Genomic DNA, 15,325 nt, shown 5'->3' on the forward strand with positions numbered 1-15,325 from the left:
ATCTGTCAAATGAGGCTTATAGAGAGCCCATGGCAGTCATGGAAGTACACTGCATTAAACACCTCAACCCCACCAAAACTTGAAGGGTAGTTGGCTCTCCTCAATCAGTTGCTGACAACAAGCCCACAGACTTCCAGTAGGTCAAAGCTATTACCTACCTACCTACTTCTGTGATGCTTTAGAAGGCAGAGCAGCTGGAATGAGCAGATGCAATTGCAATTACAGAGTAGAACAAAAACAACACAGGAACTAAAAATCTTTTATAACCTTATATGAAATTTTAAAATTTGAGTGTTATGTTCTAACAATGTAGGTTTTCGGACAAGTACATTAAGTCAATGAAGTATTTGCTATGTCAAGACATTTTCCACAGATGTTATAAAAACAAATGGAATAAACCAGCACAGATAATTTCACAGTAAAAAGTTTTAAGAGTTTTAAAAGTTTTAATGCTAAAAGTTAAAATTCTTATATTCATTAATGTCTTACTCTTAATATAATATTCCAGACATTAACTAACCTTGTATGTCAATAAAGTGATTACTTCCCATTACTGTCATATCTCAGGCATCCCATTCAGAACATCCACCAAACAAGATGCCTGTTCAGACAGCTGCCTGAAACGATCAGGTACAAGGGAGGGCTCACGCCTCTGCCAAGGTGTACTCCAGGCACCAAGAAGCCTCTCTGACTTGATTCCAAGACATCCATTAAGCACAAGCTTCTCTGCCTTGGATTATTTCACAGGTGACAGGACCTATAGTGACCCCTTTCTGAAGCTGTCTGCTATGCTGTCTTGCTAACCCATGCGTAGGCTGCAGGAAAACACCAGCTGCCAGGCTGCACTAAATTTGTGAGGAAACGAAAACAACACACCCTTCAAATCCCGAACAAATCCCAGCATTAAACAACCTTCTTTTTGGAATTATCCCCATGACCTTGAAGCCAGGAAGCTTTACAACTGATCTATGTGGATATATGCAGATGGGAGTTTGAAGTACTGGGACTCCTGCTGAAGCCCACACCAATGCCTACTGCCACCCCAACGATATCTGGACAGATAGTCTGGAAAGTCATAAACTAGATAACTTAAGGGACCATGTAATTTATTATCATCATTATTAATTATATGTTTTACATTTAAAACTAATGAAGAATTGACCCTCTACAGCAAGGAATTTTAGCTGAGGAACAATATTCTGGGTTGACTGATACAGTCCTTAAAAATAGGACTTAAGAGTAAAATCTCCTTTGTTGTTTCAGTATTGTGTACACATATTGATTACAGCCTTATTTGGAAATGATGAACCACAGGAGAAATTGGATATGACAACTATCCTCAGTACAGGATGAGATGTACTCCTTTATTACATGTTCTTTTTAATTTAATCTTTGCTTCGGTTTCATATAAATTGAATGTGAACAAATGATTTGATTTACACACACTTAACGGGAACTGCCTGCTGTTTTGAGTAATAATAGAAGATGAGGCTAACAAAGAAGAGGGGATAATTTGACAGGTTCTCCTGGTCATCACTGCCTCCCTTCTGTGCCCAGATTTCAATGGTAGCTTACCTTCCATGCATTAGTTACAGAATCAACTGAAATTTGAGAGTTTAATATTAAAAGTAGCAGTACTTTAAGTCCAAATGCTAGCTACAATGAACAGTAACTTCAAGCACTTAAATAAAATATATTCAAAAATAATTCAGAAAGGGAAGAGACTGGGATAAAAATAGCATCTGAGAAAAAAAAAGTTTCTATCTCAGAATAAAACATCAACCATAATAACAACCTTTTGTGCCAAATGGATTTACAGAGTGTATTCAAGACACACTTTACTCAGTGAATGTTGTCACCAGACTATATAATTGAATTAAAAATATAGTAATAACAAACATGAATTTGGGACAGAAACAAAGAACTCTGCAACAGCTTCATCTGGAAGGGATAGTGTAGAAATATACAGGGTACTGAAATACACATTCCTTCTCATATAATATAAAATATGTTCTTTCTCACATGCATGTAAAGCATGCATATACTTTATCAAGAGCACAGAAACTTTTGCTTTTGCAATATTAGTGAAATCAAACTACAGCTGACAAAAAGGCTAAATATACAGAAGTACATAACACTACTGTAATAATTGTTTCTTTTCCTGCAGTTTTGATGTTGACGGGTTTTGTTTGATTTACTGACTTTTTTTAAAGCAGAGATGTACAATGCACATTTAAAACATAACACCTCTAGATTGTAATATTCTCTACTACAACTGTAACTGTGTTGTAAATTTCAATGTATGTTTCAATTTGTGTAATAACCCATTTCAGTTGTTTGCTTACATCCACACTGTACCACATCTGAGGACTGCTGGAGCAACATTCACAGAGCACAGATAATCCTGTGCTTGACAATGCTCAGCAGTCCTTCCAGCTCAGTTTCCTCCGCAGATCCTTTCCACACTTCCCCCGACACCTGCAGAGCTGCCTGCTACTCTTAGACTAGGAGCCCTGCACAGCTTTCACCCACGCTGAAGTTACAGGGCTACCAAGCTTCCTCACCACCTTCCCAGGAGCTGTGTATGAGCATATGCCAGTCCTTAAAGGGCAGGGGAAGAAGCATTTACCGATAAGCTTAATGCCCAAGCCAATGCCCTTGCAGGTTCTTGACAGACGAGTGTCGCTAATCAAGGAAGCTGCTGGATGAGATCATGACAGGCAATCTCTGCAGGAATGAAATCCTGCCTGGCCTGCTCACAGCTGGACTAGCAAGGCTTTCTTTCTTTTTTTTAAGTGTCACAGCTGGAGTAGCATACTTCTTGCTATCTTTCTTGTTGCCCCACCTTGCCCAGTTTCCCCTTCTTTAATCAACCGGCAAACAAAGACTTCTCAAAACTAATCTGCTAGTACAATCCTAATTGTAGGACAATCCTGTCCTACGGTAAGAGGCAAGGACTTGGGCAGTAAGTCCTTCTTGAGAACCAGACTTGTAGGGACTCAGAAACACAAATGCCATGCTTCCACAAAACCCAGCAAAGATCTCAAAATGAAGAATGGCCAGAAAAATGGCAGCGGGATAGGCAGACTGCTCCAAGCAGCCATGTTCCCATGTGTGATGTTTGATCACAGAACAGACTGACAAGTGCCCCAGGATCCTGCCACAAGAAGCAGCTAACAGGCCTCTACAATCTCTTAATGCTACAGCATCATGCCAAGAAACAGATGAATACAAGTGATCAATGGCTATATACCTACAGGTTATATAACTACAGGCCATCTTTTCTCTCCAAACCAACCAACAACAATGCATAAAGCTACCTGCATCACACAAGCATATTGAGTGAGCATCAATTCTCCTGAAAAGCAAATATAAATTTGAACTAAATGCCTTTACTCCATGTAAAATGCCAGACCTGTGATATAAGTTCCCGCAATTGTGCTATGTGAAGGGGCATCTCCCAGGACTAGGAACCTGAGAAAACAGCGAGGGAAAGGGAGGAAAAAGTGCATGTAGTTCTATAGAGCTTACACTTACACAGGAGAACTTGACCCATTAAAGGCATCATGAATGCATTTGATATTGTTGAATAAGAATACCTCTTCATTAAAAAAAAAAAAAAAACGTAAATTATTTCTAGCAGAAAGGTTTGAAGCAACATTAAAAATCCTCAATCAAGCAAAGATAAATTACCAAAAAGGAAGCACTTATGCATTATACTGCTGCACTAGGACTGACTGATAACATAAAGCCAAAGAACCACAAGGAATGCTTTGTTTTCAAATAAAAACCATTCTTGCCATCATTGTATTTTCTGTTGCACCTATTAAGCGAAACACTAAGATGTGTTTGAAAATGACCACCGTTAGGAAATGGACAAGCCTAGAAGTACAAGCCAGCAGCATGTATACCCACATACAGTAGTTGCCAAGAAAAAGAATGATGTGAAGTAGAAAATGCTCAGTGGCTGGCCACTGCAGGAAACGTCAGCTAGGAATTCTCACTGTATGATGGAGTTTTTAAGAACACACAGTATGTGTGTACACGTGAGGAAGTACAGGTTCTGCCATGATGCACTGTTAGAGGTAGATCAAAGGAGATCAAACCAACAAATCATTGGGGGTGTTTCAAAACATTACTTTTATTACCTTAAAAGGTGTAACTGCAAAAAGTATACTTAAAAACAACTATAAGCAAAAGGTACTAGAAGAAACAATTACTGACCTGATAGTAAGTTTTTATTTGCTTCACCAAAATAGACAAATTCTGAATCCTTAGTGATGTATCGTTGTTGACTTTTTTGTTTATCCTCTGATTAGCAGATTTCGGATTACTGCAAAAAAAAATGAAAATAATGAAAAAATTAAACATACTGAAAATTATTCTTTAAACCTCTCTATTTAACAAATGAGATAGTTAATGTGTGAGCATAACAACTTCTTCTTTTAGTAATCATGCCATTTTGTCCATACAAGTAAGGAATAGTGGAAGTGACTGCAGAGGCAACGTGTGTTCTGAAACGAGTCAGGTTAGCACCCAATTGTGTTCAGGCTAATAATGTAATGTGTAATTGGGAGCACCCATCACAGTTACAAGAGAATGTATGTAAGATTTTTTTTTGGTCCGGACAGACACAGCTTTTCACTTCTCTACAAGCAGCCCCATCCCTGACAAATACAGAAAGCAGAACACAGCTGTAATGTAAATATTCCAGCACACGTTACAGACATCAGTAATCATTCTTGATGACGCAGACAATTATGAATAGCAGAATTTAGACTCGCTACATTAATGAATGTCTATACACTAACAAACTTTATGATGCTATTTTACTATCACAAGGCACAAAATCAGAATTAAGTTTTAACTTTTACAACGAGGAATATGAAATATATATATGAAATACACTGGTTTCTCTCTGTTTCAGATAGGAAATCGATCCTTTTTTCCTTCAAAAAGTTGTGAGGATCTTAGGAAATGCAGATGAGTCACCTTTTTTCAACACCTCACAACATACCATGCTGTTAAGCACATACAACGGAGTGTAACAAACAGTCATTGTGATTTGTCAAGGAAAACAATGCAGAACCAGTGCAACTCCCCCGCAACACCCTGTAAAAGGCTTAGAGAATTGCTAGGAGATGGCCAACGTGAAGTTTCTTAACTTTCACAAAGATACCCGCTCAATACAGTTGCACAATGCAACTTACGATATTTAATGATATCATTGCATTGTTTAATGATATTATTGCAAGATGAACGTGCAGCTAGCTGGAATACTGCACTCAAACAAGAAGCTACCAACTTCTCACTGTCAAACTGGAGGCGCCCGCAAGGGCATGTGTCTGCTGGGTCTGGTTTTATTCAACATTGTCATTAATGACTTAGACAATGGAATACCAGAACTGCCATCGGCAAAAACCGGGAGGAACAAAAAAACAAAAACCTTCAAAGAACACTATGACAATTGAGCATGATCCTGATGAAGTGCAAAAGTAGTCTGACAGCAATTTAACAAAATTCAATAACGTGTACAGACAAAGGGTTATATTCAGGAATCAAATGCAGAAAGAGGAGTAACTTGCAATAAAACAAATTATCTGAATAATGTAGTGAACAAAAACGAATACTAATGAAAAAGTTAAAGATTTTTTAAATACAAGTGAGGTAATTATCCAATGCATAGTGGAGCTCATGCTACAATTTCTACAATTACACTTCAGGGAAGGTCTCTGTGCATTTTCACAGGTGATCACCTGGGTACTGAGCAGCAAAGGGTGCTCATCACAGGCCTGCCCTCCATTCCTTGGGTGTCCTGTATTGCCAGAGACAGGTATGTCTGTATTTGGGAAATTGGAAGTGCCTACTGACACATGTATCCTTCACACAGAGCAGTCCTGAAGAGCTCTTCTGGAGACGGGATGCAGCAGGTTAGAGGTCTGTGTGAATCATCCTGGCAGGACACCTAAGACCTGTAGCCTGAAAGCCAGGTTCTACTGATGCAAACCGAAGGCCGTGCAGAGTACACCAGAAAAAAATACTATACATCATACAAAACAGATGTGTAGTTTATTTAAAGGAACTACATGTAACAGTCCACAAGACTAAGCCTGTAAGATCATCGATAGACACGGGGTCCATACAGATACTCAATTCAACTGTAGTATGTAAGTGTAAACAACCTCTCAAAAAGGGCTATTCCCCCTACTGCCCTGAAGATGACAGTATCATGAATTATTTTAATGCAGCTCACCACTTCAATTGGTAGTTTCACGTGTTCTTTGTAGTAATACGTCTGCAGGCAAAATTTACATATTTTTCATATAAACTTAAGTTACCTTATTTGCCTTCTAATGTTTTCTTTGCCTTTTTTTTTTTTTTAGCTGTTTATAATATTTGAAGTGTATATATAATTTGCTGTTCCTTTGGTTTATTGCTATCAAAACTTCCTGATTTGTAAGCATGAATGGAAATATCATCAAAACTGCTGCAAAGAGGGAGCTATTTCACATTTAAAACACACCTCCAACACAATCATTTTTAAAAACAACAGCAGTCTGCACAGCATTTACTTCCTTGTATATACAAATAGGAATCTATAAAAATTAGGACACAGATTTTTACAGGGGTAACTGCTTCTTTCCTAAATGCTCATCATCATATTCCATAAAAGGCTATAAACAATTAAAGTATGCTACAGAATATATTATCCAAAATTATGCTAAGATGTCACATCGGATTTATTGAGTCAACCTGTAGCTGTAAAAAACTAAGTGAGCTAAAAATGATTATGCCTTGTGGATGTGCAGAGCTGAACTCCTTTATAAACTGAATTCATTCAGATTTGTTGAAATCAGAAAAGAAAATCCAGGATAAATCCTGCTGACCTGATGGCACACAGAGATCAACTGAAGTCTCTTACTTCAGCATTCATATCTCCAAAAGGCCGATTTGGGGCTTTAATCTTCACCTTTAATCTTAATGACTATCGGATTATCTACAGGCTTTCTCATCATCTTCATCTGCATTCCTACAGCTGTACATTTTATCTGAATCTCCTATTTACAGCATCCAAAACAAAGGGCACTAAAGTTCCCTTAATATCATCATAGTTGTTATTTTAGTACCAACATAAAAATAGTGTGCAACTGCACGAATTCAAATCGTGCATGACATAAAACCTCAGGCTGTAGATTTTGTCATTTCAAAAGGCAGATCTTGTAAGAGCTAAAAATGTAGAATTTGCATAGCACTGCCGGTACGATGTTATTCAAACAATCTTTACAGAGTTTTAAGATAAATAAGTCATTTGTCTTAAAACAATAAAAGATATCTATGTGGAGGAGGAAAAACATGAGCAATTAGAGTCCAAGATTTCTTAGGATACAAGCTCTTAGTTCCACGCCTGCGTCAACACTGCTATCTTCATGTTTTATCATAAAATATTTCACTGCTGGTACTTGCATACACCAAAGATATGGCGCACGTGCTTTGTGCTTTATTGGATGATAAGAAAATACATTTTTGAAACCAGAAGTCATAACATAGGCAAAATCAGGAAATAGAGTGTTGTTATACCCGTACCATGCTCCTGAATACCAGCATTGCTCCTCACAGTACAGAAACGAGGAACTCACATCTCTCACGAGATGCCCTAATGCACTAATGGAACTGGAGCATTATTAGAATACCGTAGCTGACACCTCAACAGCAGTACTACAAGAAATCATTCCTATCTTTCATCTTTTCCATCTTGATCCTTGAAAATCCAACAGCATATAGATCAACTCTGACAAATTAAACATGAACAAAGATAATCAGAAATTCTGTGGCATTAGTCTTGTGTCAGTGTTAACGCTGATGCATGTCAAAGGTTTTTTGAGTTGTTAACTCACAGACACTACTGCTGAAAGCAATGTGACATTCCTTTACTTCCACCAAATTACCCCATATACCTCTCTCCCTCTCTCTGATGTGATTCAGATCTTCAACTGTCAAGACCAACTCAATGGCTGACGCATGCCTTACATTTTACAGAAATTCCTGCTTTTTGATAAAAGGTGTACCACTTGGGGCGAAAATGTTTCATTTCTGTTTCTTAAAATGGAGAGCATGTAACTCAGGGTGTGTGGAGGGTTCTTTCTGGGGTAGGACATGAATAGCAAGAAACAGTTTACTGAGAGGTTGTTTTTATTTTTTCTGGGGAAACTTGGGCCACATGTGCTCTGGGCTTGTATCTTTACTGCTGGAGAAAATTCACAGCTCAAGTATGTGATCCTCTGCTGGTGCATACAATCAACAACTGAAGTCCAAATGTCAACCTCAGGACAACCTGGTGCAACAAACAAATTTACGTCAATAATCTTCCGTTTTCTCAAAATATTGTGGCCCCAGTCCCAACAGAACCCCCCAAACCCAAGGATTCTTTAACATTTTAAAGCAAAACTCTCAAACACGTTATGGTAAAAAGAACATTTTCAGTAGCTCTAAAGATCAACCCCTTGCTTTTGAGGATGGATAAAATTATGTTACTTAAATACACTGAAATACTACCACTATTAACCTCTGCCAATCATTTCAAATTAAACACATAGCCTCAACAACTCACTTAGCTAGCAGAAGTTATAAAGTGTATTTCTTTGGTTGCTTTACCATTTTGTAAAGATTGTCGCATTAGGCCATTATTCTTCAAACAACAGAGCTAAGTGTTCTTCGACACTCTCACTCAATAAATGCTAGCAATGACTAGTATGTATGACTGCTACTGGGAAAAGGTTGTTTCAAAATCTACTTGGAATAAAATCCTGTCCTCATCACCTTACAGTCAAAATGAAACTTCGCCTCTGTATTGCAGTTGTCTTTCTAACCATACTATGTAATTAAATTATTATATTTCAGTAACACAGAAATATTAATAGGCTACCCACTAAAATGACCTACACGTTGAAACTTAGACGTTGAAGTCAGAGGCTGCTTGGTAAGAGGAGAATCCTTCAGCATTTAAATTTACCAATGTTCCCTCACTTTCAATCACTGACTTTCATCTTTCAGATTCTGTTTGAACTGTCAATTTTGGACTTCAAAATACATAGAAGAGCCAAGAAGGGGCTTGACAGTTCACTTTTTGCATTGAACACCGTTACTGAAAGAACTGTGATGAGGTCCTTCAGCAGGAACTCCATTATTTAAAAATTAAACCCAACTCCCTTCCCAACACTGATAACCACGACTCATTCTCTCAAAGCCTCCAACTCTAAAACTCAGTAGTCTCCCTGATCCACACAACAGTATTTTAGATAATCTTCATTTAGTCAATACAATCCATCTTCTCAGAAAGGCACTTGAAGTACTAACTCCTTAACTTGTTCCTCTCAAAGCAGAAGTAATGTAGTATGATATTAGCTATTATGTTTTCCATTATATATTGCTGATATAACGGTTCATTGTCAGATTGCTGCAAGCCAGAAATAGATACATAGTGTTCCTACTAGCATTTTGAAATAACTAATGAGAAATACTAATAGAACATACAAATATTTTTCAAGCAGAGAGATAAAATCCTAAATTTTCATCACTGAATTGGTATTATTTGAAAATGAATACTTTTGAAAACTTGTTTACAGCTTGTTGCAACTAATTTATTACAATTTCAGTCAGTTATTTATATCAGTGTTAAATACTTGCTATTACTAAAGAAAAAACTATATCAACTGATTTTATTATTAATACTGAATAATTGTGCAATACCACTGAAATATGGTAAGACATGCTGTTGGGAATACAACAATATGCAAGGACGGAATTTTGAAAATAAATCAGTTCTAAAACTGACCTTTGTAAAAGATAGCTTTAAAAAACGTGTTTTTTTCTTTTTAAGAACATAAGATTCTTGCGGCTACTGCGCTAGTTACACCGTACATATTTTTAAGGCAAGACATGCCTGGAACTCTGAATTGCTTCTTTTATTAGGTGGAGATACTAAACTGCTTCAGTGGCAAATAGCCTAGCAAAATAGGGCAAATCTGTCTAGAAGTCAATAGGAAGCAGAGCAGTAAAAGATACCCTTAAGCAATTTTACATTTAAGAGCAACCTACTTATGACAAGATACATTAATTTCAATAGCAGTAAAAACAGACAAGAGCATCTATCCCAGTATCACATCAGTTGGGAACTACTGAATACAGAGAAAACTTCGGTGATTTTGAAGCATTACCAGTGCCATGAATTACAGATTGAGACCTCATATAATCAGGGATTATGTGTCTTTAATTTTTCATTGACCAAAATCTATTAGAAATGGGAATGTGATAGCTTAATGGCTTCATGCTTAAATCTATGCAGGCTGCAAACCAGTTGTGTCCTCTCTTGCCATCTGTTCCTTGACAGTGCTTAATCATTATGTCTAATATTATAATGGACCCTAACTTTAAATATATCATTGAATATATTTGTTACATACAGTGAAATGCTGAAACAAGCACTTTGGAAAATATTCTACACAAGTGTTTAGATCGAAGGGAAATAAATATTGACTGCTACTCTATCCAAGTTACAGGGTACAGAAAGTAGCCCACTATTCAATTTACACATAATTGTTGCTTGCCTAATAAAGTTATATTGTTGACAAAGTCCCTTTAGTTAGGATAATGAGGCTTGCTTTTGCTCCATGCCAAATATTTCAATAATTATTGATATATTGTTTTGGATAGATTTCAAATAATAAAGCAGGACTGCTATCAGTAAGAAAATAATAAACATGTACAAACAGTGTTTCACAAAGGAATTTAGTCCAGCAGTGACCTTTTATTGTGAAAGTTAAGGTAAAATCTAGGACTTCACTGGAGAACAATTGATAATCTCATATTTGTTTTAAGCAGCACCAGACAAATCAGTACAAGGTGATGAAATTATCAGAAACACCTCTGCATAGAACAAAAGGAGCACTGGCCTTCAATGTACAGCCTGACCAGTCTTTAAAATGGTTATAGTCAAAGAATTGGTCCACAACAGCCACAGTACCAAAGAATGGGGCAGATTCAGAAGCACATTATTCAGTCGGTATCTGAAATGTTTGACCAGGCACTTTCTAGAAACATTGGTACAAGATGGCATACTTCAAACTCCTCCTGCATCCATCAGTATGATCAATTTTTGCTGCTAAAGAGAATTTCCAGGCTAAGCCTAACTAAAAGATTAAGAAAAAAAACAATAAAAACAAATCCTTTTCTATAGCTCTGGCACATGTTTAGCAGGATTTCTATATTCATGGAAATAACAAACAAAAATGGTTGATACAGAGTACTCCACCAAAGAATAATTCATGCCTCAGCCAGTGCCATAACTCAGACACTTCTTACTTGAAAAATAGATTAAAATAAATAGTATCTTCCCACCTGTTGGAGAGCATTATGCAAGCCATGCATGTGCTGAGGCTGCAATGTATTGACAATAGTGACAGTGCAGATGTGACAATGACAAACAGAAAGCCACAGTGCAACTGGCTGAAGAGCCAGGGCACATACACTCTGGAGCTGCTCAGGTGTCCACTTTTGAATCTTGCTTAGGCACTGGATCTTTGTGCACTTATGTCCTAATTTGCAATAAGTGAGCACACGTTCTCATTTATACTAACCACTCATTCTCCTTTGCCTTTCTAGTGGGCTTTTATGACAACCCACCTCTTGTAAAGCATCTGCATTTCTACCTTGAGACAACATTTCTCAAGCAGCAATCGGTGCACAGTTACACTTTTATACAGCTCCCAGAAAACCTGCTCCAACACCTAAAGATTATTACAAATGCTGAGATACCCTTTACCACAACATGAGGTGTGTATCTCAGTTTAAGGATGCTTTGCTAACTCTGCACTTCGCAAAGTCTGACCATACACGCCAAACAAATCAACAGCTGTGTCAAAGTTTTTTTTGCCTCATGCTAACTTGAGTTTTATGACGCAGGTCTAACATCAAAAGCCTTTTGGCCCTTGCACAAACCCCATTTCCTAGGCACATGTCCAACACCATAAACTATTAGGAGGCTGAAGCCCCTAAGCTTGCTTACTTCAAAAAACACAACCTACAACAGATCAGTTGGCTGGGGGGGGGATCACGGGGAACAATTCTGCCAAGAACAAACACAGGGACTATTGAGCCTTGGTGGCCAGCTTCCCTGCTTGCAGCCTTTGCTCTGTAGCACCCACCCAGGCTGAATACTTGCAGGTACCTGCACGGTGCCTATGCTCTGGCTGGTGCTCACAGCAGAGGAGCCATGAGTAGCGGTTTTATTTGCATGAAGAGGCATCCCCTCGCATCTCAATATTGCCAGGTTTACAAGTCAATGGAAGATGCACTACACTTGTGTGGCAACAAGCACTCCGTACTGTCTTCATTAAGACAATGTCACATCAAGACAATATGATATCATTCTGAACTGTTTCTCGATGAAGACTTAAGACAATTAAGAAAGGCCAAAAGAACAGCTAAAGACACTAAGATAAGATAGGGAAAGAGGGCATCTACCCAGTTACATAGCAAGTTAAATCAGAGGAAAAAAGGATGGCCAGCCCTCTAACATTTTGGTCGTTTACTGAAGAACAGGTAAGAAAAACAAACCTTAAGCCGAAGCAGTATCACTGTGTACCTGGGGATGAGTATAAAAGCTATTTACATTAGCCAACATTCTTCAACTCAGTGACAAAAGTCAAGCTTTTTGGGAAAAAAAAAGTATCAAGTAGAATCCCACTCAATCAATGTCTGTTCTGCTATTTGGTGTGCTTGAAAAAGTCACTCACAGAAAAAAAAAAAAAAGAAAGCAAGTAGACTTATGCAAGTCTTATGTAAAATACTGGGTTTTGTATCCCTGCCCTTTCCATTAATAAGACAGGCACGTGGGTGAACAAGGTAGAGGTGAAAAATAGGAAATAAAACAGTTCACCTTTCACTTACTAAATACACACTTGCATAGCTGAATTAACATCTCCCCCAAATCATTTCTTAGCTTACAGAGCCAACAGTTGTCTTTATCATCACAAAATACAAAACGACTTTAGTACTGTTGTTTCAACTTGACCAGGAGATACACTCTTTTCTTACCACACTGCAAGGTACTATGTTTAAAAAGAGAAAAAAGCAGCTTTCAGCCAACAATGCAGAACAGTGCACCTAATTAGCAGGGTGAGCACCCCACCATAATCAATGGGACCACAGAGCAGATTGGGACCTGCCTGTGCTCCTCAGCCAGCAAAAGGTAAGCTGGCTTCCTCCACATTAAAACGTTGCACCGATGGAAAGGAAAATCTCCACAGTTCAGAGCATCCCAGAAGGCTTAATATTGTCACATAAAAGAAGCACTCCTGGGTATTAAACAGAAAAACTTGACATTGTTCAAGCAATCAGGTGAGAACAAGACAGCCAACAACCCCAGGCCTCACAGTCAGACGTCACCTTAAGAAAGTGTGCCAAACCCAGTGCAGAAAGAAACAGAAAATCCACAGGTCTGTCTCTCTCTCTAAATTCCTGCCAAAGCAGTTTGCCAACAACTCATTGTTTACCTTCCCATTGCTGACAGCCCACCAGTCTACAAGAAACAAATAAATCTGGGAGAAATGTACAAAAAAAAAAAAGCTACCTAAAATTAAAAATATGTTCCTATGCAAACAGAGTAACACTCACGTTTCCACCTACATTTGCAGACACTTTTTCTGAAATACAAGAGCTGTCAAATCCTCTAGAGCTGCTTATACCACAATGACTAAAGTTTTTCTTTTCCATGATCTTTAGAAGTCATTTCACTGGCCTTCACACACGTGCAAGCCGCAGCTAAAAACTACTGCTTACAAAATATTGATAAAGGATTTGGCTCAGTATTTGTCAAACGCCTGGGATTCTGAACAGGAACATAAGCAAATATTGTTTGAAAAGGTAGTAAACCATGCAACTTCTCCCTAGCTTCATCTTACAAAACCCACTGTGACTACAGTTTTACTAGACTGCTCTAGTGCTTGCACTTAACTACTCTCCAAACTAAACTAAACCAAAAAGGCAGCACAGGCAGCAAGAGCAGACAGACCTCTAAGAAGCAGCAAGGATGGAGATGGACACACCTGTGAAACAATTATCTGAGGATAATGAAGAGTCAAGTCTTGCTTTCTGCTTTTGAGAACTGTGTATTTTTTGCCCTCTACAGGTCAACAATTTTTACTTCCTCTCAAATGAGTTCAAACTTTAAGATCTGTTTGATCTGATACGAATGAACAGCGTAACCAAACTACTTGACTTTGTGATTAAACTCTCAACGCAACTGACCGTTAGAACATTGCCAATGTTCACACCCACAATAACCCAATGACAGCATCAAGATTAGTTGTGCATAAGCATGTGCTCACAGATCTGGATCACAAGATGCAGCATGACTTGATACCACCAATCGTCAGAGGACATTAAAGTGAGAAAATATTTTTACAACCTACCTTGGAAAGAAAAGCAAAAAACAATGCTTGTAACAAATGATCTTTGTGGACCTAACAGTCTTTCTACAACTTAAAATATTACTGTAAGAGAAAATAACTTAGGTAGGATTCATAAGCAATACACACATATCCTAGTCTTCTTTATCTGAAGCTAAAAAAACTTTTAAGAGATTTATGTGTATCAAATTTGTATATAGTAGCTTTCCTCTTCTACCCTAACCAGCTTCCAACAGCACAGTAGTATATACCTTGCTTTATTTGATAACAACATCATTATCAACATTAATTTCTCCTTTGGAAGACTTAGAAAAATGCTCATTTTACTTTGAATTTTGCTGAAGCTATAAATTCTCAAAAATAATTATTCAGTACTTCAAAATAGTCTGACCATAGGCTAACATCTCAGCACCCTGAGTATTTAACAAATGCAAGAAATGCTTATGTGAGCTCAGCCTAGTGAGCTGACACCAAAGCTACCTGAATACTGCAGTCTTAGTGACTAAAAAGTTTGTAAATTGTAAAGATAGTGCCACACAAAATTCAGTTAAATATTTTCACTTATAACAATATGACTTGGCTCTAGAATTCCCTTTATTATGACAAAGTACAATAAACCTTTCATAAGTAAAGTATTAACAATTAAATATACATATGTGAAGAATGTAGGCCTTTAGTTGGCATAAACAACTCTGTTTTGGATAAACATCCAAACATACCTATCCTGAAGTAGAATCTTGGCGAGATCTTCTGCAAAACTTTAGTTGGTTTTAGTAGGGTAAACATTTAATCCAATGTATGCATCTAGATTATACAGAACTAAGTAAAAAAGAACAAAGTGCAGTTCCACATTCTGCCAA

General features: G+C 37.7%; 1 protein-coding gene across 13 annotated transcripts in view; it reads right to left on the reverse strand.

Annotated features, from left to right (window-relative positions):
- Nucleotides 1-15,325, reverse strand: part of CCDC88A (coiled-coil domain containing 88A) — an 81,220-nt gene that overhangs the window by 56,631 nt on the left and 9,264 nt on the right. For all 13 annotated transcript variants that reach the window (XM_068675253.1, XM_068675254.1, XM_068675251.1 and 10 more), the window contains exon 4: nucleotides 4,225-4,333. In XM_068675253.1, coding sequence (XP_068531354.1) covers nucleotides 4,225-4,333 — 109 coding nt within the window. The remainder of the gene's footprint in view (nucleotides 1-4,224; nucleotides 4,334-15,325) is intronic.

Source organism: Anas acuta, chromosome 3 (genome assembly GCF_963932015.1).
Source record: "Anas acuta chromosome 3, bAnaAcu1.1, whole genome shotgun sequence".
Lineage (NCBI taxonomy): Eukaryota > Metazoa > Chordata > Aves > Anseriformes > Anatidae > Anas > Anas acuta.